Raw genomic sequence first — 24,753 nt, forward strand, 5'->3', positions numbered from 1 at the left:
GCGAGGGGGCGGGGCGGGTGACGTCACCCCCCCGCGTGAACCGCAGCGAGGCCCCGCCCCTTGGCGGCGGCAGAGCCAGCGGGGAGGCGGGTTGGCGGCGCGATGACGTCACGCGTCGCGCGCGGAGGGGGCGGGGCGAGGCGGCGGCTGTGGCGGCGGCGGAGGGGCCGGGGGGCGGTTGGCGGCCGTTAGGGGCCGTTAGTGGCCGTTAGGGCCGTTGGGAGCCGTTAGGGGCCATGGCGCACCGCTACCTGCTGCTGGCCCGGGGCGGTTGCGGCCGCCGGGGGCTGCCCGGGGCCCGGCTGCTGTGCGGGAGGGGCCTGCTGGCCGCCAGGCCCGGCCTGCTGCAGGTGAGGGGGGCGCGGGGCCGGGTTGTGAGGGGGCGGCTGGGGGTGGGCCAGGGGACGGGGTGCTGTAGAGCTGGGCCCGGGCAGCTGTTGTGTCACCGTATCGTTATTTTTGTTGTTTTTAATGCTGGGATTGTGATGTTCAGCCCTGACCAAGCGTTAAGGCATTAATTGAAGGGTCGGCAGCGCTGCTAATGTGTCAGAAAACAGCTTTTAGCAAAACAAAATAAGTAACTCACCTGAAATTAGATCTCTGTATCAGCTTTCTTTTCCTTCCGCAGCATAATTTTATGTAGTATTTTGGTGTCTGTTAGGTAATAGAGGTAACTTCGCCCTTAACCTTCTGTTCCATTTAAGAATTCTGAGTTGGGCCTTGTCTAGGGATAAAGCTGTAAACTCGCAACTCTTCTGAATTAGTGGATTCTTGATCTTTTGCTTACGCAACTGAAAGTGGATTTTCTGTTCTTGCTTAGTGTGTCCCTGATTTAAACAAGAAACAACACGTGGACGATGGTCACAGTGTTTGTGTGCAGTCAGTAGTTCTGTTTAAGATTTATTTTGTTGAACATTGGAATTGTGGAGAAGGCCTTTCTTGGGTGTTAGAGGTTGTGCGTTTGTTATGTGCAGGAGTAGCAACATTTTCTGGGGTGTTTTAGCTGTAGAACTGACTTTGGCATACTTCAAACTTGCTTATCTTGAATTTCCATTTAAAATAAAACCTTAATTTTCAGGCAGCTGTCACAAGGTTTGCCTGAAATACCAAACTACCAGGGTGTTTGCATGTGCTCTCTCTGCTTTGACAGCTCTTTCATCTCCGACTGGGAGACGCTCGCAGAGTCTCCTGCTACACAACCCACTTGAGCATCCAGCCCAGGCCTGTGCTGTTTGCCTGCCCTGTGCTTCAGCACTGGGTGTGCTGCTCTCAGCTGAGGCTGCTGTGGCACTGCCGGTGCCAGCCGGCTCAGGGAGAGGTCCTAGATCAGGGCCAACATGATAGGTTCTCACGTTGACAATCTCCCCAGTCAGAGAAATAACCCCACGTGTGTAGCGTGCTGCTACCAGCTTCTGCGTTTCTGGAATGCTGCGGAAAGGAAAGGGCGTTATGCAGGGGGTAGACTTCGGTGAGTCAGCAGGCAGGATGAAAGCGTGCCTCCCAGCCTCGGTCAGGTGATTTGCTGGATGTGTGGTGAAACTGGTTGCTTCCTTTTCTCACAAAATCAACTTTGAAACGCTTATGTCTGCTACTTTGCCTGCCTCCGTCTCCCTCTCTCACTCTAAACGTGATTAAACTGTAACTGAATGCTGTAACAAACCTGTGCTGGCCTAGCTCAGCCAGGCAGTTGGAACTGGCTTACTTAAACTTTTCCTTTGAACGTGAGCAGTTACTTTACCTTTTATTTCTAAAGAAACAGGAATATTCAGAAACCAGGTGGCTGTTGGCCCAGGTGGCTGTTCTCTAGAGTAGCAGTTTTCTGGGTTATCTGCGCTGCACATGCTTTATGTGATCAGTAAAATACCCTTTTGTGTTTCCAGTATCAGCCTTTGCTTAAAGACACGCCGTGGCTCTGTCAAGCAGCTGAAGAATTCCCCCGACCTCAGTCTAGAGCAAAATAAACAAGGGCGTTTTGGCATTCCTCGAGGTTCCAGCAGGTGGAACTAGATGACTGCTCACAATAACTCTGTGCTATTTCCTCAGTTAGCAGGCCATGGAAGGGGAAGCTCCCAGGCAGAAGGCTTCAGGAGAATTAGAATTTACGATGTGCCCGTATCCCTAGGGTAGACTCAGCATGTAAGCTAGTATCCTGCAAGCTCACAGGTGTTGTCTGTAGCCACTAAAATATAACAAAATAGTTACAGGGATACTAGCATTGAGCTTTGCTCTCTCTGTTGTGTGTGGTTTTTACTATTTCTCAGGTAAATAGCTTCTGATCAAAAATAACAGGAGACTGAGCATTCCCTTGGGGCAAAAGGAAACGGAGGTAGTAATAAAGTTAATTTCATGAGAAGACATAAGAGGATTTGGTCTCTGGGGAAGTCTTAATATGAATTTTTTTTAGAAGTGATGGGAAAGCTTAGGAAGGGGATAAAGTATGTGTCTGTTTTTGGAATCTGAAGTATGTCCTAGAAGAAAAGAAGTCTGAACTCTGTAATAACATTAGATTTCAATGTTTTAAAGCATTTGGTAACAATGCCTAAAGTTTCCTTAATAATTATTCATTTACTTTCAGTTAAGTGCAATGAAGAAAAATAACAAATATCTTTATTTTTTAATAGATCTCCACCTATACAGGGGTTTAGGTCCTCTTTCTGAGGACCCCTTCCAAGCCTTGGTTTCCTAGCTTGACATAAGCACTGACTGATGTATCCTTTTGGATTCAAGCAGATTTTTCATATTCAGTAGTTGTGTTCTGAACTGTTTGGGAAAAAGCTGCAGTTCTTTCATGTACTTTCATAGTACTGCGTAGGTCATGTTTGCACAGTCACAGTTAACATGCACTTAAGTAGCATTCAGGGGGTATTACGAAATACTTCCTGTAGCATCAGTGTACAGGTGTACATCAGTGTGCGTGTTTGTACCTTGTGGCATTTCCTGCTTGATTTTTCTGTTTTACTAAAGAGTATTGTGTTTTTGTTTTGTGAGACAAATCTCTGCAAATGTAAAGATTACCAATGTGATTGCTTTTTCCTTATTTCATTGTTCTCTTACGCTCTGGTCTGCAGCAGTTCTTTACCAAAACTCTACAACAGACCTTATAATACCTGTTAGAGAGCTTGAAGACTTCACTGAACTTTCTTGTTGCTTTATATTTATTTTTCATCTTTCAGTTCCGTGAAGAAGTTACCAGTGGTGTTACTACTGACAGAAGTACGGTCTTGGCGAGTGTAATTGCTGCTTGCAGAAGGCTCTTCTCTCAGCCTCCCAAAGGTGAGGGTGACTTTGATCACTCGCATGAAGCAGACAGCCTGTCTTGCTGAGGACTGCGCGTGGTTGCGTACCATTTAGGTTTGTTGTCTGTGGGGCAGTAAGTTCTCTTATTAACCAGCCATTAATCTTAAGATGGAGCATTGATTTTATGGCATTTTTAGGAGCTATTAAAGAGCGACTGCAGTTTGTTCAACTTAATATTAAGCCACACAACTTTCTGTTCAACTACGCTTGTCTGTCTGATGTAAAGGACAACTTCAGTTTATTAAATACATCTGATTTTTTTATATCAGTAGTAGATTTGTTTATGGGTACCTGGGAGAGCTCTTCAACAACAAGGCAAGAATAAGTTCATTTTTTGTAGTTGTGTTGCTTGCTTCTTTTTTTTGTAGTATACGTTCAGCTTGTGACTACTGAGGTGTAATGATAGAATTGTAAACTAAAAGTTACTTGCTTTCTAACTCTTTCTTGATAGGATTTGAAAAATATTTTCCCAATGGGAAGAAAGGTAATGGAACTAAAGGCGCGGCTGGAGAAACAAAAGGTACAAAAAGCTGCTTGATTTCAGCTCTTTTACTCATTCATTAGGATGAGTATTCATTAAATTTTAGCATATCCTTGGGTTTAGTGTTTTTTCATTCATTTTTCAGGGAAGATATTTCTGTACCAGATCAGTTTAAGAGTACAAAATGTTTTTATAATGTTACTTTGCTTTCACAACACGTATTTCTTCTGGGATAATCCTTATTCTTATCTCTCATTCTTTTGCTTAAGTGCTTGTCCTTAACTTCTTGCTTTACAATCTCCTATTAGCTGACAGTCATGTATTCAGATATTCTCTATAGTTCTCAGCTACTCCTAGAGCAACATGAAGTACAGTCTTTGCTGTCCGAAATAACCAGAATTGTCATTCTGGGTGGGGATTCAGAACCAGTGCGTTAGTAATGACCAGCCATGTAGCCTAGTGCTTGAAGAGGAACTAGTAGTGTTGGTCTGATACCGTGCTGTGCTTGTTTCTAAAACATGAAACAGGACTCCAACCTATGATGTCCTTAAACCCCGAACTTCAAGAGGAGCATATTATGACCAGAGGGGAGGGGTGAATTCTGGGAGGAGGTGTTGCTTGCAGAATGTGGGGGGTTTGTTTGTTTTTTAAGGATATGTATATTTTTAAGAATAGTCTTCAGTATACTAGTGCCATGGAAATATATTTCAGGTAGTCTCCGTAACATGCTTCTTTATGTATTTGGGGTGTTTTTCTAGTTACTCTTGTCCAAGTATCATCAGTTATACAATTAACAGACCCATCTACTGTATGATACAGATGTCTGTCTGCCAACTAATGGACTATATATTTGTTTTTCTATGAAAAATGTAGTTCCATGTTCTCTAATTACTGAAGCATTATAAACTAGTTCATTTTGCATAACTCTTTAAAATTAATATGAAGTAAAGAAAGCCCTGGTGTAAGATTGTTATAAGATATAAAGATGTGCTTTTTGTCTTTTATTTTCTGTTAGAAGCAAAGCAAGCTAGTGCCCGACAGCCTAGTGGGACTAGTAGTGGAGGAGGTGGTACTGGTGGAAAAAAAGGTGGCAAGAAAGAAGACACTAACTGGTGGACCAGATTACAAAAGGTCTGGACTTTAAAATATCTTCCTTTTTGGTACTAACTATCTTAGAATAACCTGGTGTGCTTTTTAGACTTTTTTTTTCTGATTCCATAAGTTCTTCTTAAGCTTCCAGTGACTACTGTTTTGTTATAACTGGCTGTAGGTGGCTCCCCCGCTCAGTGCCTTTCATAAATAATTGTTTTGGATGAACCTAACAGAGGCATCCAACTCTGCTTTGTCAGTTTGTGAACGTTAACAGAACAGTAAGGTATCTGAATATTGTTGCTAGCAGTCAGTATTTTTGTAGTGGAGCCTTTAAAGGTTTCGTATTTTGTCTCAAAAGGTCAATTTGAAAAATTCTGCTGACTACACAATGCTTGGTAAAGAAGCTAAATAAGTTTCCTGTTGGCCCTTGTAACATTAATGGAATATTTATTTATATCAGTTTAATTTTGTAACTTGTATTAACTGTTTTTAGCTGTAGCACAAAGATTATAGCATCTAGCAGCACAAGAATACTTATTGGAATTTGCTTGGTATGCAGACTTTTTTCATCCCTCCTGTTTTTTTCTCTTAGTTTCTTCTGTTATTTTTGTTGGGCTTGCATGTAGTCCTAGAGTACAGGGAAAATTGTGTTAAAATGGAGGGGGGAGAGGTCAGATAACAGATGACAAGATTTTTTTCTAAAGAGTAGTTTATAGATGAAAACTTGTTACTTTTTGTAAAATGTTTAATTATTTTTTTTTTTTTACTAACTTCGTCATTTCTCAGTATCTGAAGCTACTGCAGTGTGTTCATACAATATAGTTTTGCGTGGCATTCTCTGTGGTAACCTCGAGGACAGGAGAAGTCAGAAACAGATACTGGAACTTGTCTGTTATGAACTTGCTATGTTACGGACCCTAAAACTCTTTCTTTTTTCCCCCCATAGGGTGACATTCCTTGGGATGTCAGGGAGTTTCGTATGTACGTAGTGGGAAGTTCATTCTTCTGGACGATGGTTGTCTATTACTTCTTCTTCAGGGTTCCTGGGAGAGAAATCACCTGGAAAGACTTTGTCAATAGCTACCTTTCTAAAGGAGTGGTGAGTAGTCAGGGGAATCAAAATGACAAGTCAGCACGCTGCTTCCCCACTTACGCTTGTATTCGATTGGCTGTGGAGTGAGAACTAGCTCAGGAGTAACTTTTGAGGGAGAGAGGATTTAATTTTCATCTTAATCAGTTCCTTGTCTGATGTTCTGAGTGGCTGTTTTGAAGGCTTCAAGGGAAGAAAGGGAAGGGGCAACTTGGGATAGGGCAGCTTTTTGGGTAGCTCATCTTTATGCTGGCTTAAGGAGGCAGTGTAGCCACAGTCTCTCAGGGGATGGTTTTATAGTACGTGTAAGTTGATTTAATGGTTTAAGCAGACGTGCCAGCTGCTCCCAGAAGAAACTTACTGCCATCCCTAAATGCTTCCATTAGCCCATCCCTGGGCTGGGGGGTGGAATTCTGCTTGTTTCATTCCTTACCTTAAATCATTTCACCAGGGCATCTGAAGAACAGCGGTGCTAACAGAAAGGTGGGGGTGGGAATTTGAATAACCCCTTCCAGGGGCAGTGAACTGGGGTAACCATATTGCAAAATAGTCTCCTTCACTTGCTTTCTCCTTTTATTTCTTCTTTCGCTCTTACATAAAGCTACTCCTGGAGCAGTCAGTTTTATCATCAGTGTCCTATCTCTGTGTCTAACTTGGCAGCTTTCCGCACTTGGAATAATAGGTTGGTGATGCCCTGAAGTTCAGAAATTTGAATGCCTTGTACAGGCCTTTTCCTCTTCAGGAGTCACTAGTGCTTGGGTGTGTTAATTCCACGTTTGTAGCTTCTGCTGCAGCTTGGGAAAACACAGACTTGCTTCCTCCTCTAGGTTCCAGACGTAGGATTTCATGTTAACAGCATGCTCCCTACCCCTTTGTTGTTTTTCATAAACTGCCAAGCCGGTTGTTTCCTACCTTTTTTTGTCTTAGAGAGCAGCTCTGCATTGCATATTATGCTTCTACCCTTCTGCCCAGACTGTATTTCATGGTTCTGTTCTTACTTGGCAACTGTGTGCACGCCTTACGGAACAAAACCACACGAATTTTACTCGTAAAGCAGCTAAAACGCTCGCTCAATAAATATTAGTTTAGCTGTAACAGTGAACGAAGCCTGAACCCTTGTTGCAGAAAAGCATTATGAAAGGGGGTTGTTGCATAAAACCAAGTCTCTTGGGCCTTTGTAAGATGTCGTCTGGGTATTCCGATAAGCTAAATATGTAGCCATCAAGTGCTATGGGCTGCCATGGTGGTGGCCAGTTAATTGGGAGAAGACATCAGCAATACTCAGGTGACGTGGTTTTTCAAAGCAAAGATGTTCAGGTAGTCCTGCGTGAAGTCAGGCTAGATCTAGAGTGGCTTCTTAGCTTGTGTTTTTGTGCCACAAATGGCCATGTGTAGTGAGTTCAGGGAAGCCTTTCTAACCTGCGTACAGCTCAGGCCCTACTTGTAGAACCATTGTTAGTTTTAAAAACTTGAAAAATACTGAAAGCTGTTATTTTATGGAAAGGAGCAAAAGAAATGGAAGTAACTTGTTCTGTTTCATTTTCACTAGCAATAGTAAGCTTTAACTGACTTCTGAAGAGATCCTGTCAAATTCAAGAAGCTAATCATTTTAGCTCTTTTCATCCAAAACAGAAAACTTAATGTTTTTATATGTGAACCTGCAACGTGATTTTAGTTTGTGGTGTCTGTTACCTTAACCAAATTCTTTTTACTAATGGGCATTATTTTATTTAATAATGTTGAATATTTTGTTAGGAGAAACAATTATCAGAGCAGATCTAAGTTTTCCTTCATTCTGTTCAGTTTTTGTTTTGCAAGCTTCAATGAGTTTGGCATCACATGGTCTACTGATTTTGGTGTTTGACCATGGAAATAGTTAAATATTGTTTAACTACTGTATTGCACTTCTGATTTGAGCCAGGGTGCGTGGCTTTTTGTGCTCTTTTTTTTTTTTTTTTTTTTTTTTTAAAAAAAAAAGGCATGAGGTAGTAATTTCCATCTAATTTACTAATTATGCACTAGCTTCCTTGTGTTGGAATTAATGAAATTCAGTTGAATTGTCATTGAAAGAAGTTAAGTAAAAAGGAACCTGGTGAGCAGCATTCCTAGTACGTAAGTTTGAGGGGAGGTTTTGCTATTTCTAGTCGTGATTAGAATTGCGTCTAGTTTGAGTTTCTTAAAACAGAGCTGTTTATAAGCTACCAAGCAAAAGCATGTGACAGTGTGTAAAACTTTGTACGTGTGTCTGAAACAATTCAGTATACTTTGAAACTTAGAGTTTATTGTAAGATTTTTTTTTTCTTAATAGTAAACTTATAAAGAAAAAACTTGACGCTTTGCAGAATGCAAACTACAGATTGTGGAACCATCCTGATCTATAATGTGAATTTTATTCTTACTAGAAAATGGAAGAACATACCTGGCATGTGTAGCTCTGCTAGCTGTGGTGAAAGTGTAGTGGTCATATACTCAAACACATAACAAGTTTTCTCCTTGTCATCCCACAGGTGGACAGACTTGAAGTGGTGAACAAGCGCTTTGTTAGAGTGATCTTTGTTTCGGGAAAGTCTCCTCATGAATGGGTAAACACTTAATAATGTCTCATGTATATCTACTAAAACAGCAAGGTGATCTTTTTAGATAAAGCTAGATGCAGAAAACTTAAGAGCATTGATATTCTTTTAATGGAAAACATGTTGTTTGCCTTATTGCTACATTATCACACACACAGTGTGAGTTTGTGGCTTTACTGTATTGATTATGTTTTGCCACAAATATCTTAAACTATGCCAAGTAGTTCCTATCCAGCACCGTGCTCTTAATACAAATATGCAAACAGGAAGAATGAGAGATTGTTGAAAGCTTTGAATTGCTAACTGCTGTTTTCCATCTGCTCAGGGAAGGCCCAGCCTTAAACATACATTCTTTTGGATCTTTTCTGTCCCAGAAAAGACAGAAACATTTAGCCAGTTACTTGATAAACAAGCAAACTTTTAACTTTGTTGCCATTTGATACTATAGTCTTTAAAATTAAGCTAAGGGCTCTTATTCTCAAGCAGAGTACTTATTTCAGGGAGTGTGTTTCCTGGTAACACGGTAAGGTAACACAGACTGATGAAGATGAAAGTTTTCCAAATAGGAATACTCGGAGGCAGAGACCTATTGGGGAAAAAAATAATAATAAAGCTCATATACATAAATATGGAAACTTATTTCATGCACAGTCTCTGCCAGCTTCAGACCTGTTTAATATACAGGTGGATGCCATTTCTTTCTTGCTGTGTTTCATGATTTAGAAAAGCTTTATCCAATTGCATCTTCCTGGGTGGTGGGTTGGTTGGTTGTTTCAGTTTTGGAGTTTTTATTGACTTTCTGAAATAAGGTCTGCAAGTCCCTCCAGGGTAGAGTGAAATTTGCAGCAATTACTTCATCCGTGGGTTTCAGTGTTACTTATTTATACACCTACTCTTTAGCCCACATACCATAAGTTGCCTTAGTTTCTCAATCAGATAATGCTTAGGATTACTTTTTTTTCTCCAATGTTAGAGTAAGTCGGGGCAAGTCAGGCAGGTCACAGTGCAAAAGGGGAGATTCTCTTGAAACTGTCTGGGTCTCAACACTGCTAGAAAGTAGCCTGGAGTATTTCTCAGGTGTATATATATATATGATATAAGCTCATGCTATCTTTTGTGTGAAGACAGCTAACTTGAAAGTTAATATGGACTCCAAAAATAGAGAATTGCCTTTCTCAACCAGGAAGCCTGAGACCCAGTGAAATTGTAGGTTGTGTGACCACTGTGTGTGCTGGACCAGTGCTCTGTGTTGTTCTGACTGTATAGCTCCCTTTTATTTAATCCGTTTATCAATTATCTTCTAAACATCTCTCCCTCCCTTTGTTCATGGAGGAAATGCCAGGATTTCAGTCTGCTTAAAGTGCACAAAAAAAAATCTGTTGGGTGTATGGTTTCTATAGAAGCAGTGACAGATTCGGGCTGATATTGCCTTAGATTTATTAGGATTTATCTTGCATCAGTTGCATGCTTTACAAGGCGACTTAAAATGATATCTTTGATCTGAATACGTTCTGAGGTTTGCTCGTGTATGTGTTAGAAGAAGTTGGCTGGCTTATGATGAAGCTGAGGTAAGATAGGGCATTTTGTGGTGATCTCTGCTTTTTTTCTTGTAGCAGTACGTCTGGTTTAATATCGGTAGTGTGGACACTTTTGAACGGAATCTGGAAACTGTACAGCAGGACCTGGGCATAGAAGTGGAGAACAGGTTACCTGTAGTCTACTCAACAGAGAGCGATGGGTAAGAAACTGTTTTTTTTAGTTGTTTTATTTTTTAAAAGTATCGCGGTATCTTGATAAGAAATTGTTATCTTTACAGTGGAAAAGTGGAGTTAGAAGACATGCACTTTATGCTACACTGGGTGGCAGTATTATCAGAACAATAATCTTGGGTTTGTTTCTGAACGTCAAATGTAAGAGGACCTGTTCTCAGTACCTTATCTGTGTAGAAATCTTAGTCCATAAATATTTCTGCTCACAATTAACCCATCCTTCCTTTAAGCCCTTCCTTCACATGTCTTGGACAAGAGCAAGAGTCAGCAAAGCACAGCAGTAAGGCTTCACAGATGGTGCTCATGTAGATTTTAGAGTGGACAAAATACAGCATAGAACTACAGTATATCGACCAAGTTAGAAGATGGACCACTTTCTGCCTGTAAATTCAACAGAATCCAAATTCTCTGGCCTTGCAAAAAGGCGAGATATTGGTGATTAAGGAAATCACGTTATTGTGCTTGTTAGCAGGAACTTGAAGATGTATCATGCTTTTAATCACCAAAATTGCATAAGCAAAATAGTACTAACATCTGATTTATGGCATTGTTGCTACCCTGGTAGGGAATAACTGCTCCAATATTAGATTTGTGTTCTTTGTATTGGTCTTCTGTTGATGGGGTTTATTGACTTGGGCTTTAGCAGAGACAGGAAGTCTCTGATGTGGTTTTCTGAATGGCTTAGAAGCCTTGTCTTTAATCCTAAGAACTATTTTCCTTTTCATCTGAGTCAATGTGTTAAAAACAGATCCTGCTCATGTCTGTGAAATAGGTCTGTCCCATCAGAAAATTCAGCTGTGGATATAGTAGCTCATCTGGACCTGCTCCTGGACAACCTGCTCTGGGTGGCCCTGCTTGAGCAGGGGCTTGGACCAGGTGACCTCCAGGGGTCCCCACTGACCATTCTGAGTTTACTGGTGATAAATGGTTGTTTGCTGACAGTGTTTTCATTCTTGATATAGTGGTGTAGTTTTTTTTTCAATTTTAGGAAAGGGAGGGGAAAGTTTGGTTTATTTCTGCAACATGTTTTACGAAACTGTTGCGTGTTTGTGGCAACAGGAAAAATAGTACCCTTAACTCTGGACCATCCTGGGACTTCACAGAGGATTTCTGTTCCCTGTTATGCTACAAGCTCTCTGCCTTACTTCTGTATTCCTCTCTAGTGGGGTGTGCTCTTAAGTGCACTCATAAACCTGTTAAGTTGTTGCTTAAAGAAATCTGGAAAAAAGAGTGGCCAGGACAGTGCTGTGCTTGTGTGAAGAGGCTGCACATCAGCCTGAGGCTTCTCACAGCAGACTGGAAGAAGCGTGTCAGTTCTGTGTCATCTTCATCCTCACACAAATTGCTCACTGAATCCCTTTTTCTGGTCACAGTCTCTCTGGCTCTCTACTCCTCAAAGTCTGTGCTTCAGAGGATACAGTTGCCTGCCACTTCTTGCTTTGTCCCAGCAATGCCACAGGAAACAGGAGAGAGCAGCAGATGTGTAACAGATTTGGAATCTTCTAGATACCATAGGGTGATGAAAAGTCCAGCTTTTCCTTTTCATCCCAGGAGTCTGGGATATCAATAGAGCTTGGAATTCTTCTGGTAACCTGTGGTCGTGCTTCAGTTCAGTATTTTATTATTGCTGAGAGTTGACAGAGCGTCTTGTGAGCTGTTCTTACCAGAGGAGGAAAAAAAGAGAAAGACCTAGGGGAACGGAAGTGGGTTACATATTTGAGAGAAACTTCTGCTTGAAGGGGTAGCATATACTGATTATGTGTTACCCAATACAACTTATACAAATGGTTACTTTATCACAATTCTAGTCCTGTGAATTTAGCTTTAAAGGGCAAGAAAAATGAGCTACTTTTGTTTACTAGGTAATGCAGTTTTCCTCTATAAACATCTCACTGTCACTTGATGTCATGCTTGCTTTAAAAACAAACAACAAAACCCCAAACTGTCACTTGTGAAGCACTGAGAGTAGGGATGTGTTTCCCTCTAAGACTATTAATTTTCATTTTCCTATGGTCATGGGCTAATGAGGATGGGCAATGAAAAATTAATTCCGCTTCTTTTAATTATAAGAATTATAACTATTTTTTGGCTAGTTTAACTTCTGTAGTTCAGAATCTTCTTTGTTCTCACATTTTTGTTTATTCCCCAATGTGCATAACTTGTAATGTTTACAAGATGTTAGCAAGTTCTTAGAGTATTGGTGCTGAATTTGTTCAGGGTTGCTTATCGTGGAACCAGTGTTTCGTACATGTGATGTCCAGTCATGGATTTTTATAATCTATGTGGTTTTCTCCTTTGTTTTGTTTTCCTTCATAGATCATTTCTCCTGAGTTTGCTGCCTACGATCCTTATTATCGGGTCTTTACTCTACACGTTAAGAAGAGGTCCTGCAGGCCTAGGTCGAGCAGGGCGTGGAATGGGTGGACTTTTCAGCGTGGGTGAAACCACAGCCAAAGTCCTTAAGGATGAAATAGATGTGAAATTCAAAGATGTAGCTGGCTGTGAGGAGGCCAAACTAGAGATAATGGAGTTCGTTAACTTTCTGAAAAATCCCAAGCAATATGAGGATCTGGGAGCAAAAATTCCAAAGGTAAGCGAGTGATGACTTGATTCTTTTGGTAGGCCTCAGCATTTTGAATTGGACTATGAATGTTTATGTAGGCAGTGCTTTCCAGCGTCTTCTCACAATTAGAAAAAAAGTAAAGAGGCATTAAGGGCCAACAGCATAACTATAGTGCCTGAAGATTTCTCATAGAGTACTTCATCTGTTTGCATGAGTCAGAAATGACACATGGCATGCATGTGTACCATCGCTGTATGTGATGGTTATAGAATTGCCTGTCATTTTTTGGTTGTGTTGTAGTGGCAGCCCAACTGGTGACAGGCTGTTTGTGGTTTTTTTTCAGTGTTAAATGAAGAAATCACTGTTGCCATAATTCGAAGACAATGTGGCAGTGTTGTATCTTTTTTTTTTTTCCTTTTGCTGGTTTAAATGACAGATTAAACTTCAGTTTGTTTCCTTGTGCATTTTTAACTGTGTTAGAAGAAAAGCTGGTGGACTCAACATCGTAATGTGTAGAAGATCTTTAAGTAAGACATTTCATAGGGTTATATTGTTTTCTTCTTGAGGAAAATATATCTGTTTCTTTTGCAGGGGGCAATTCTGACCGGTCCTCCAGGTACTGGGAAAACACTTCTAGCTAAAGCTACAGCTGGAGAAGCTAATGTACCTTTTATCACAGTCAACGGCTCTGAGTTCTTAGAGATGTTTGTTGGTGTCGGTCCAGCTCGAGTAAGTCTTTGGCCCTGCTGTTTATTTGTGTTGGTTGTTGAAAGGATGCTGTCAAATTTGGTAGGCTGCTTAATTATAGCTTCAAGCTATAATTAAACATTCATAGCTTTAAGTTACTTCATCTATGCAGATTATCAGTGATGCCAGATGCTTGCTTAAACACAAGGATCTTAGACGTGCCTTTCATAAAAGGAGCTAACCCGCTTCAATATCTGGTTGTAGGCCATCTGCACCCAGGAGTTTACCTCTTTTGCAGAAATTAGAAACAAAAAAAACATACCAACAGAGCAGAACTCTATTCAAGCTCTGCTCCAAAGTGAACTACCGGCTGGGTCAGAAATAGGTAGCTCATTTGACCACTGCTATGGGAATATCTCCCCCTTTAAATCATTCACATTTCTCTGAAGAACTTTGTTTTCTTTGTAGGGTCAAACTCTTAAATATAGTTGTCTGGGACACACAAATGAGCTTCTGGTTGAAATAGGAGTCCAAGGAGCATGAGGCTGATGATTTAATTTCTGGAGATCAGGTGATTTAAATAACAAAAGTGTAAGACAGACAGATACTCTTTAGCCATAATTTTTATTTTATTAATGAGCTATTTCAAGTAAAAGGTGTTAACTCTGTTCCAGTACATCTCTTTTTTTCTTTTTCTTTTTTTTTTTTTTTTTTACTACTACACTTCGGACATTCAGTTTTATATTTGTGCCTAGTAAGAAGGGACACATATCTGCCTGTTTAAAAAATATTCATAATACTCATAATTTGTAAAATATTCATTAATTATTCATTGAAATATTAAAATATTTTGTGAGGCTGGTAACACCACAAAGTAAGTTTCCTCATAATGTCCAAAATTACACCTCATTTCCAACAGCTCTTACCTTCACTGAACTCCAACCATCTGGTCTTAAGCTTCAGAAAGTGTATTTTCAAGCTGACGTTCTTTTGGAGAAGTTGAGTTAAAATTAGTTTGCTACAAGTTCTGAGAATAGAAGTAAAGAAGCTTACCCATTTTTCACTTCTGTTTAAAAACTAATTCCTCTAGCATGACGTGGAAATGCTCTAGAATCTTGATTTGAATTTGAAATTTATAGGGAGTGACTTTTTACCAGATACATGCAGTCTTTGTCCTGTGAAAAATCACTGGAAAACTCATTCTAAGCACTATAAAGCCTTGGAAAAACTACAGTTTTCATATGGCTGGACTTCAAGGCTAGCAGTTAAACTTTTCCAAGATTTGTTCCTGTTTGTCAGAGCTGTGTGCACAAATACTTCTTGCTAGCCTAGGTCTCTTCTGGTGATCTTTTCAGGGACTTCTTCCAGTAATACAGGTGGGAAAAGATAATTAAAGGCAGGTATTTGTGGGTATTCTGTAAAGAGAAAAGGGAATGGTTTTGGACACACCACCGGTAGGCACAGAGCTTCCGAGAAAGAGTTTGCCTGGATCTCCAAGACTAAAAGATAGGAGTTTACCTTGAGCATCTGACACTTCCCTTGCCTATCACATTTCTCCGTGCTTCTGTTTGTTGTACTTTCAAACTCCGGTTACAAATCAGAATGACTTTCCATGGTACAGCATCCTGTCCAAAATTTATATCATGTCACATCTACTGTGCTCTGTATGTCTTCAGAGAAGTCTTCTGTAATGTACCAAGCTCTGAGCTGCATATAATTCTCACTCAGGTCAAAGTTCTTCCATCATTTTTCATTTCCTGTTTGTGCCAGTTAGATCCCTCAGTTGTAGGTCTTGGTGACTTGCTGAACTGGTTTTAATGGAGTCCTTCTGATACGTTTGCGAATGGAATATCGTAATGTTGCATCCTAAAGCCAATCACATTTGTGGCATAACTATTACAGTAGGGTTTGATAGGCAATATCTTATCTGGAAAAAAAAAAAAAAAAACAGGCTTTCAGATTTTAGATTTTCTCATGACTTAGCCATTTTTTTCAGAATTCTTCTAGAAGAAGTTAAATTAACTTCAGAATAAATGTTTGGAGGTGAATTCAGTTTTCCTAGCCCATGTAATGGAGAGACAGGATGGCTAAGAGTCAATATTTGTAACTGCATATTGTTAGAGTATAATGGTGAGTGCTTGTAAATAAGCCTTAGTTTCACTGTAGGAGCTACATCTCTCTGTTCTAACTGCAGGAAAACTTAAGATATTTTTCTTCCTGGATATAAAGAACACTTGTGTTGTAGCGTGCTTATTTTCATTTCATTTCTCTATGTAGGATTTTTCATTAAAGAAGGACTTAAGAGTAATCTTGCTTTAAATTGTAGAAGTTTGTAGGCCTTTAGTGTTGATGTAATCAACTCTAATAATTACATCTTCAAGAGAAAATGTAATAATTACATCTACATAAGATGTAATTATTCAGGGAAAATGGTTATTTCTTAAGGCTTTTAATTTATTTAATTTATATTCTTAATTTATAGATTGAGAAAGGATTTGTCTATCAATGGGCTTCCACATTAATGATTCTTACTGAGTGACAGCCGGTGGTATAACTTCCTGTTGCATTGAGAGCTGGCTGGGGGATTTGGAAAACTTATTAACAGCCACAGTCAACCATAGTGATATTGTTAGTGATGTACATGCCCCTGCTCCAGACCCATTTTTGACCAATTGCTAACTTAGCTGATGCTTGTTCTGTTCTCCTGTTAAGGTCCGAGACTTATTTGCTCTTGCTCGTAAAAATGCCCCGTGCATTCTCTTCATTGATGAAATAGATGCAGTAGGAAGGAAGAGAGGAAGGGGAAACTTCGGAGGACAAAGTGAACAAGAGAACACGCTCAATCAGCTCCTAGTAGAAATGGATGGTAAGCGTGCAGAGTTTCTAATATTACGTTATAGCAGCAGGGATCTAATCGTAGCTCCTTATAGCCTTAAGTACTGACTGCATTGACCATTACATTAACGTTTGTAGTTTGAGATGCACAGCGTAAGTGTGCAGGTGACAGCAGAGGGAGAAACCGATAAATGAAAGAACTGATAGGCTTTTCAGACCTGTTAACCAACAGTTGGGTTCAGTTTAAATACAAATCGTGTTTGTATTAGGAAGCAAATGTTTCCTAAAATGAATAATGCTTGCTTCTTCGAATGAATAGTGGTGAATTATTTTGTTGCAGCCTGATAATTGCTAAAATTTGTTTAGAAAAAATACATATACCTCCCAGAGACACCACCCATGCTTGTTCTGCAGTTTACTCAGCACTTATTTTGTCTTCAAATGGAACAATAGATTAGGCTTTTGTATAGTGCTTCGCAAAGCCCAAGGCCAGTTTTGCTTGTTATGGACAATACTGTAAGGAAAGGAAGTATTTGCAGATTTAAGATCACTTCTTTGAAGTGTTAGTTCTTCTGTGGCCCTGTGAAGTTGACAGTTTATTTCTATTCTTTTACTCTTGGAAGTTCTTTACACAATTTTTCATTGTATTTCTTCACCAGGATTTAATACAACCACAAATGTAGTAATTTTGGCAGGCACCAACAGGCCGGATATTTTAGACCCTGCTCTAATGAGGCCAGGACGCTTTGACAGGCAGATCTACATTGGTAAGTGTATTTGCATCAGTGTATGCTTCTGCTTGGGTCGCATACTACCAGAATCACTGTAGCTATTTACATATGGATATGTATATTCCTTGCACGCATTCAATTACACGTGAAAAGTAAAACTGTTTATTTCTTTAACGTTAAAGGCCCCCCCGATATAAAAGGAAGAGCATCTATTTTCAAAGTTCACCTTAGACCTCTGAAACTAGACACCGTCTTAAATAAAGATAACCTAGCAAGAAAACTCGCGTCGTTGACGCCTGGCTTTTCTGGTAAGCAATTCTTAACTCCACTGTTCTTTGCATTTACTACATAAGCATATGCTATATTTTTTTCCATGTTATTTTGGTTTTTCTTGCATTTGATCTTATCTGGCTGGTTCTCTTATTTTCCTTTTGTTTGCTGGTACAGTGTGAAATACTCTTTGCCTGTTTGATCAGCTCAGAGACTTCTGAGAGTTTTAAGTTTGTCTCCCTCAGTCAGGGTGACATGAAATGGCAGTTTCTTCTCTCTTCAGCAAAAACATCCCAGAAATTTCTCACTGCTAACGCTGGTATGCATGTTTTTCCTTTTAACATGTTCGGGTTTTTGAACATTTCTTACAGAAGGGTTTGGTTTTTGGAGTCTCAGTGCACATTCTCTGGGGAAATTTCAGTTTCTGGATGTAGAATCTTCTCACTGAAAAATGTACTGTAACCTTGTGTTGAATTAGGGATGGGTGTGCGAGCTTTCATTATTGGCTAGTGGTTTAATCTATTTAATATCTGTGGTGAATGATAGTTGAATATTTCATTCTTTTTGTGGTCTATAATAAAACTGTTTTCCTGGCATCTGATTGTCAACATCTTTGGCAACCGCACTGATGTGGTTTTTCACTTGTTTTGAAACCAAGCTATCTCAATAGTATTGCCGTAAATAATGTTAAAGAGAAGTGTGATGGCTTGAAGCCAGTAGTGTCCCTAGAAGGAATCCTTTCTCATCAAGATCTGAGCAACACTGGATCCATAATGAAGGAAAATTATTCTCCTAAATGATCAAACAAGTACCTCAGCAGTCATGAGATCAATTCTTTACCTAAGAGATAAATTCTAAAGCAGAGAACCATGATGAATGTATTGAAGTCCTTGTCACAAAATTATCATATACGTAATGAATTATTTCAGGTGCATTACCTTTAGTTTTAAGCTGTATGAGAATCTGTAAATATCTAATCACAGGCAAGATGATGCTAGACTGAGAAAAAAATTTTGAAAATGATCAGTAATTCATGCCTTCTCTGTCTTTAGGTGCTGATATTGCTAATGTTTGTAACGAAGCTGCTTTAATTGCTGCAAGGCATCTCTCAGATGCTATAAACCAAAAGCATTTTGAGCAAGCAATTGAAAGAGTTATTGGAGGTAGGTGTGAATTTCATCAGTCATTTTATCAAGAAATGTTTTGTTTCAAAGCATGGCTTTGAATTTTCTGTTCTTAAGAACTGTGTTCTTTTCCCCCTAAACACACGTGGGATTTAGCAAGTAAGTTGCTGGTCTGTTTTGCTGACTTCTGAAATGAAGGAGCAGAGATACAAATTTCATCAGGGCACTTTCTAATTTTTTCCAAATTCTTTCCAGGAAAAATAGCTGTTTGGATTTAGCAATGCTTTTAACTGCTTCTAGCCTTAATAGTCTAGAAGATTATTCGATTTTTTTAAAGAGCAAATGTTTTATATGAACATTTGAATATTCTTAAGAACTTACACTTGAAAACTAGAAAATCTAATCAAAGACAAGGTTACTATGAAACCCGAAAGATAAAAATCTCTAGAAGCTGCAAGTTTTCTATTGTGTTTAAGTTTTCCTATAGATTGGGTACATGGCACCTAAGTATTGCTCACTGCATTTCTAAGTAAATAAGGGATTCGGTAGAGAAAAGTATGTCTGAAACTATTAATCAAATTTATTTTGTAAAGGTTTGGAAAAGAAAACACAAGTACTGCAACCAGAGGAGAAAAAGACTGTAGCATATCATGAGGCAGGGCATGCAGTTGCAGGATGGTTTTTGGAACATGCTGACCCACTCCTAAAGGTAAAGGAAGTTAATATGAACTGGTAATTTAAAAGTAGCATGGACAGCATCTCTTTGTCCTGTTTGTTTGTTTTCCCTAATGTTGGAAGGTTATCAAAATATGTAATCTTGCAAAAGACCTTGAAAGTGTGTCAATGTTAGCATCTGTTTTGGTTCACTTCTTGTAGCTTTCTTCACTGTTTTCTGACTGGTAGGGTGTTACGGGGTTTGTAGTATGAACAACTCTTGCAAGTGAAAGGGACACGATCTTCCCATGAGACTGCCTCATTTGAGAGCTGTTTTTTCTCTGGGGCTTTTAGTACATGTCAGATGTTTAAATTAATCTTACAAGATTATGCAGGTGCATGCCGCCTCGGTAATACAACTACAGAAATGATCATCCAGAAGCTGATATAAATTTGGATGCACAACTTGGTGAGTTGAAGATAAAGAAAAGGCAGCCAGACTTGCTGTGATACCCATAGTTTTTCCTTGACTGTGTTCTTAATGTTGTCTGGCTTTCAAGCTTAAAATTTGTCTAGTACGGTTTTCTGCTGGAAGGGCTGTAGTGAACATGGAAACCACCTGCTCAGAATATTACAGATACAGAAATGGGGTGTCTGCTATGGAAATACTTACAGACCAGTATGTAACTAAAAGCTTTAAATTATCAGATTTAAAAATGCCATGCAATCTTTGGAAAAGATATTACAGTGGTCTTACTTTCTTTTCCAGATATTCTAGTAGTTGTAATCCCAGTTTAGAGCTAGCCAGGGCTTTTAAGGATAAATCACAATGAGGGCAAAAATGTAAACGGAGATAATGTCTGAATTAAACTTCAAGGGTGAGTATGGTATAGGTTGTGGTATTCAATAATTAAGTCAAACCAACAAATACTTTGTTTTTCAACACTGTTCAGTTTTATCATTCTGTTAATTTTGATTGCAGGTATCTATTATCCCACGTGGTAAAGGGCTGGGCTATGCTCAGTATTTACCAAAAGAACAGTATCTTTATACCAAAGAGCAGCTACTTGACAGAATGTGCATGACTCTGGGAGGCCGTGTATCTGAGCAAATCTTCTTTGGAAGAATTACCACTGGTGCCCAAGATGACTTGAAGAAGGTGACACAGAGCGCGTATGCTCAGGTACGTGCTTAAATAGTACTCCTCCTCCTTACAGGTTTCTATTTCTACTGTTCAATGTTAATGTTTTTAAAGGATGTGATTTAATCAGGTATGTCCCTTGAAAGCTGACTCAATAAAAGATTGTATGACTAAATGTTATGCTGTTGTATAGAGACGCTGATGATTCCAGAGTCTTAGGGTAGTCTTACAGCAAGAGTCTGTGTAATGGGCTTTGAACACTGTTGTGCATCCACCTGCAGGAACACGCATGCTGTGGTTGTGTTCAAGTACACGTAGAAAATGCATGCTTTCAATATCAAATTTAGGCACAGATTTGATCCTCTGATGCTACTTCTAGAATTGCACTGTTTGAAAACACAATTTAAGTTTGTGTGTGTAACTAAATCCAGAAAACCTTGTATTTAAGCACTGTTTGCTGTCAATGAAGGCACTAGTTTGTACCATATTAACTGGCATAGGTGAGCAATTTGAAATCTTATCAATGTAGTGACTCATCTAATTGTAGCTATGTACTAGATGCTTATTCCATTTCCTGCATCAACATAAAAGCTGCCATTTTATAAGATGCTTATGAGGTGAGCAAGAGAAATACGTTGGAGTACTTTTCCCTCACATGTCATGTTCCCCCTGCTGTCCACCTCCATCCGGAACCACTTGTGGGTCTCTGGCAAACTTCTTGCTTTCCCAGTTCTGAACATTAAATGTGTAGTGAAATCTTTGGTAATGCTAATGTTTATCTGGCCTTCAGTGCCTCTTGGTCAATTTTAAATAGAAAATGTTCAGTGTGTATAAATTGCTTCTCATAATAAGCAGACGTTGTCCCCAGAGAGATCTAGGGACTTAAGGTTTTGAACGTATCTTTAGGAAGCAGGTTAAGATGCTTCTTTCTAGTGCTGAGAGCTTTCTCAGTTCTGAATACTGTTTGTCACACCGATTTTCATCTTGCAAGGCTGAGCAGTAGAGTGTTGCTTTAGTAAGCAAATTGATGGGGATGATGAAGTGAACCTGTAAATAGTGTGAATGTGTATTTCTGCCTCTGATGGAGTAAAATGCAAAATACCTATATTTGGCAGCCAGGAGCTGATACTCATTAATGAGTAAAGCAAGATGAGATTTATGTCCCCTTTGTAGGGTGTGTTTGGAGTAAATGCAGCATGTGATAGAACAATATCTTTGAAACCCTCTACTTTCATCCTTAACCTGAATTTCTGGTAAAGGAAAAGAGGTAGACAGCTTAAGGAAGGTTGAAATGTTTTTCTCTAATCTCTTGGTATTTAAACAGGAAAGCATTATGTACATCACGAGAGTAACCGCCTCCAAATGATGGTATTTGGATGCTTCAGTTTTAATCATTAAAAAGGAGTAAGTGAAGGTTAACTAAGGAACTTAAGCTTAGGTAGGCTGGAGTTCTCAGAGGAGGGTTGGCTCTAGAGGAAAAGGTTGGGTCATGGTAAAATGCCTTCCGTGCTTCAGTTCTGTCTACCAGATTTATATCAACGTACCCTGAAGTCTCACCATCTCCCCTCTGTTTCTTTGCAGATTGTCCAGTTTGGGATGAATGAAAAAGTCGGGCAGATTTCCTTTGATCTCCCCCGTCAAGGAGACATGGTATTAGAGAAACCTTACAGTGAGGCAACTGCCAGGTTGATAGATGAAGAAGTTCGGTCGCTTATTAACATTGCGTACGACCGGACATTAACCCTTCTGACTGAGAAGAAAGCAGAAGTAGAGAAGGTAAGCATTACAGTATTTTCAGCTGGTTAGGCAGTATCTGAATTGAACTGAATAGATTAAAAATAATGTGTGTGTATAAGAAAGCTTCCTTGAAAATTATTCAATATAACTTCTAGAGTGTGCCACAAGATTTAAGTGAATAAAAATCTTTGTGCTGGAACACCTGAGGTTCTAATGGATATTTTGTTTAACATCCCTATACCACAGTGGTAAATATTCATTTGCAAAGTTGGAGAGAAGAGTTCTAGCTACTAAAGTAGGTGTCAGGAAATGTACTAGGCCAGTGTGAATGGAGAAAACAAGCCAAAAACAACCACCACCCGCATAACCCATCCTGGTCACCATCCTGATAAAGATCACTGAATATTGTTTCTGCTGAACAGTAGCTCACTGGCCCAAGAAGGTTACAAACTACACGTGCACAGTATCATACGCACGGATCTTTTGTGGTGCTCTGTAGCTTGTAACCTAACAGCAGCCTTGCCAAACCATCAGGCCTGATAGGCAGAGAACACTTGTTGATGTATTGCATCAGGAACCTTTTAGCAGCAGCCAAAGACTTGTTCTGAAGTAACAATAACTGCAACAGTGGCCTGTAGCTGGGGTGTTCTGCCAGATCTTTTAAGTAGGATTCTTTTTTAATGGATTTTTTGCTACCTGAGGAGAAAAACTATGTATTAAGTGAACTCTGAGCAACCTGTTTCTTCATTCAGCAGAGATTCATTTTGATAAATCTTGTCCCAAGCTGCCTTAAGCTCTCTCCAAGGAAGAGAACCAACTCGTGTTTTGTGTGTGATGTGACTTTCTGCTCTTCCAGGTTGCCCTACGACTGCTGGAGAAGGAAGTGCTGGATAAAAGTGATATGCTAGACCTACTGGGCCCGAGACCGTTTGCAGAAAAGTCCACTTACGAAGAATTTGTCGAAGGCACAGGAAGCTTGGATGAGGATACTTCACTGCCAGAAGGCCTTAAAGACTGGAACAAAGATAGGGAAAAAGAGAAAGAGGAGACAACAGATGAACAGGTCGCTAGGCAGATCAGCGGAGGGGTGCCCTTTTAACTGCAACGTGTGCGGTGAGGCTGACTTGCACTCTGGAAGAGAAATAAACTCACCTAGTTTGTACTTCCAAAACAAACAAATATTTATTCAACCAAACTGTATTAGGGATGGCTGGAAGAGTGGTGCCTGGTGATGAGACGAGGATGTTCTGCTCCCAGCTTACATATGTGATATCATCAGTTCACTGGTAAAAGATGATCATCCTTCATTTGTCAGCTGAAGAAACATGCATTGTATTTGAGCTGCAGTGGAATGCCAGAACTGAACCTCTCAAACACGGAAACAGTTCAGATTCATGCACAACCTTTGTGGCACTGGTCTCTTTTTTTTTCAAATGTATGTACGCTTATTTAAAAAAAAAAAAAAACAACAGGTTTTGATTATTGATCTAAAATAGACCTGTATGTGACTCGTTTCCAAAGCAGAATCATACAAAATGCATTGTTGAATACTTGGCCAACAGTCTGATCTTAGAAAGCGCTAGCTTTGCAGAAAAAACAGCTTTTTCATCTGACCCTTTTTCTCCCCGCCCTGGATTTTGATTTTAAAAAGAATTTGTTTACAGAGAACTGCCATGTAAGTTGACAGTGAAACTGAACACCCGCTTAAATATCTTAAAACATACTCGTGGTTCAGTGTCCTTGAGTCTGAAACTTAGTTCGGCTCCTGCAGTTTTACTGGTCAGGTTTTTTTACAGAGTTCTGTAAGATATTGAACATATGAATGTGTTGTGTAAATACAGTTTGAGACAATAAAATCAGTACTTTTCTGAGCAAAGTTTCTTTTTTTTTTTTTTTTTTTTCTTTTGATGACTTCTTGGTACAGAATTCAGTTTAATACAAAACATCTCAAGCATAAAACTTTATTTGTGAGAACAATTTTGCTATCCTAGTTTACTAAAACCAGCAGCCAACCCAAAGATACTAAATCAGATTGAGTGTCACATTGGTTTGTTGAACCAAAGGGCAATAATTTTCTCTGCCTAGTTTGGTGCAGTTGTCTGAGCACAGCAATTGCCTCTGGTTTACCTGCTGCATGCCGAGGCTGTGCTAGTTAGAGAACTCTGCTGTTGAGAAGCTAATTGGCAGTCTCCCCCTCTCAAAAAAAAAAGAGGGAGTATGGGTGTGGGCTGTGTTGTTTTGTGTTTTATAAGGGAAGGAGAAGAAATGAAACCTCCGCTGGATAACAAATTATTCGAGGCTTAACCTGCCCTCTCAGTTGTAAGGGAATAATTAGTGACTGATTCCATCTGCACGTTGCAACATGCTGGAAAGCAGCAGGGTGGTAAGGGGGAGGTGGAAGTGCCTATGAAAGATCAGACATTAGCTCTTTGCTTGAGTTATTTGAAGTAAATTGTTTATGGAAATCATTCTTTCAGGATTATTTTACTTTTTCATGATGAAGCTGTTGCCATCAGTGACGTTGCCTGGCTTGCAGTGAAGGGGAACAAGGGGCACAAGGTAAGGAGTAATTCAGGGTATACTTACTGCGCCTCTTTTAGTCGTTAAACAATGTTTCCGTGTGCTACTTCCGAATTTCTTGTTGCAGAACGCACACTAAACAAGCAAACATCCCAAATAAAACTAAACTTCAGTTCTTTCCTTACTGGA

General features: G+C 39.6%; 1 protein-coding gene across 2 annotated transcripts; it reads left to right on the forward strand.

Annotated features, from left to right (window-relative positions):
* The first annotated feature begins 176 nt into the window (after positions 1–176).
* On the forward strand, positions 177–23,912 carry AFG3L2 (AFG3 like matrix AAA peptidase subunit 2). Of its 2 annotated transcripts, none has more exons than XM_032180586.1 (17): positions 177–350; positions 3,174–3,273; positions 3,749–3,817; positions 4,794–4,909; positions 5,817–5,969; positions 8,468–8,542; positions 10,147–10,271; positions 12,619–12,892; positions 13,457–13,594; positions 16,265–16,418; positions 17,047–17,154; positions 17,301–17,426; positions 18,441–18,551; positions 19,106–19,221; positions 20,149–20,349; positions 21,889–22,083; positions 22,901–23,912. In XM_032180586.1, exons 1-17 carry the CDS (start codon positions 237–239, stop codon positions 23,141–23,143), a joined length of 2,418 nt encoding a protein of 805 aa, XP_032036477.1. In that variant the 5' UTR covers positions 177–236; the 3' UTR covers positions 23,144–23,912. The 2 variants fall into 2 exon arrangements, with proteins under 2 accessions (XP_032036477.1, XP_032036478.1); XM_032180587.1 differs by having other exon boundaries at positions 10,150–10,271.
* The last annotated feature ends 841 nt before the right edge of the window (positions 23,913–24,753 follow it).

This window comes from Aythya fuligula, chromosome 2 (assembly GCF_009819795.1).
Source record: "Aythya fuligula isolate bAytFul2 chromosome 2, bAytFul2.pri, whole genome shotgun sequence".
NCBI lineage: Eukaryota > Metazoa > Chordata > Aves > Anseriformes > Anatidae > Aythya > Aythya fuligula.

Bases quoted from the DNA above. Each gene is read 5' to 3' on its own strand.
- AFG3L2 (XM_032180586.1), top strand. From the start codon at position 237: ATGGCGCACCGCTACCTGCTGCTGGCCCGGGGCGGTTGCGGCCGCCGG. The intron at 3,274-3,748 runs GTGAGGGTGACT...CTTTCTTGATAG, and splicing joins CTTCTCTCAGCCTCCCAAAG to GATTTGAAAAATATTTTCCC. The intron at 8,543-10,146 runs GTAAACACTTAA...TTTTTCTTGTAG, and splicing joins GAAAGTCTCCTCATGAATGG to CAGTACGTCTGGTTTAATAT.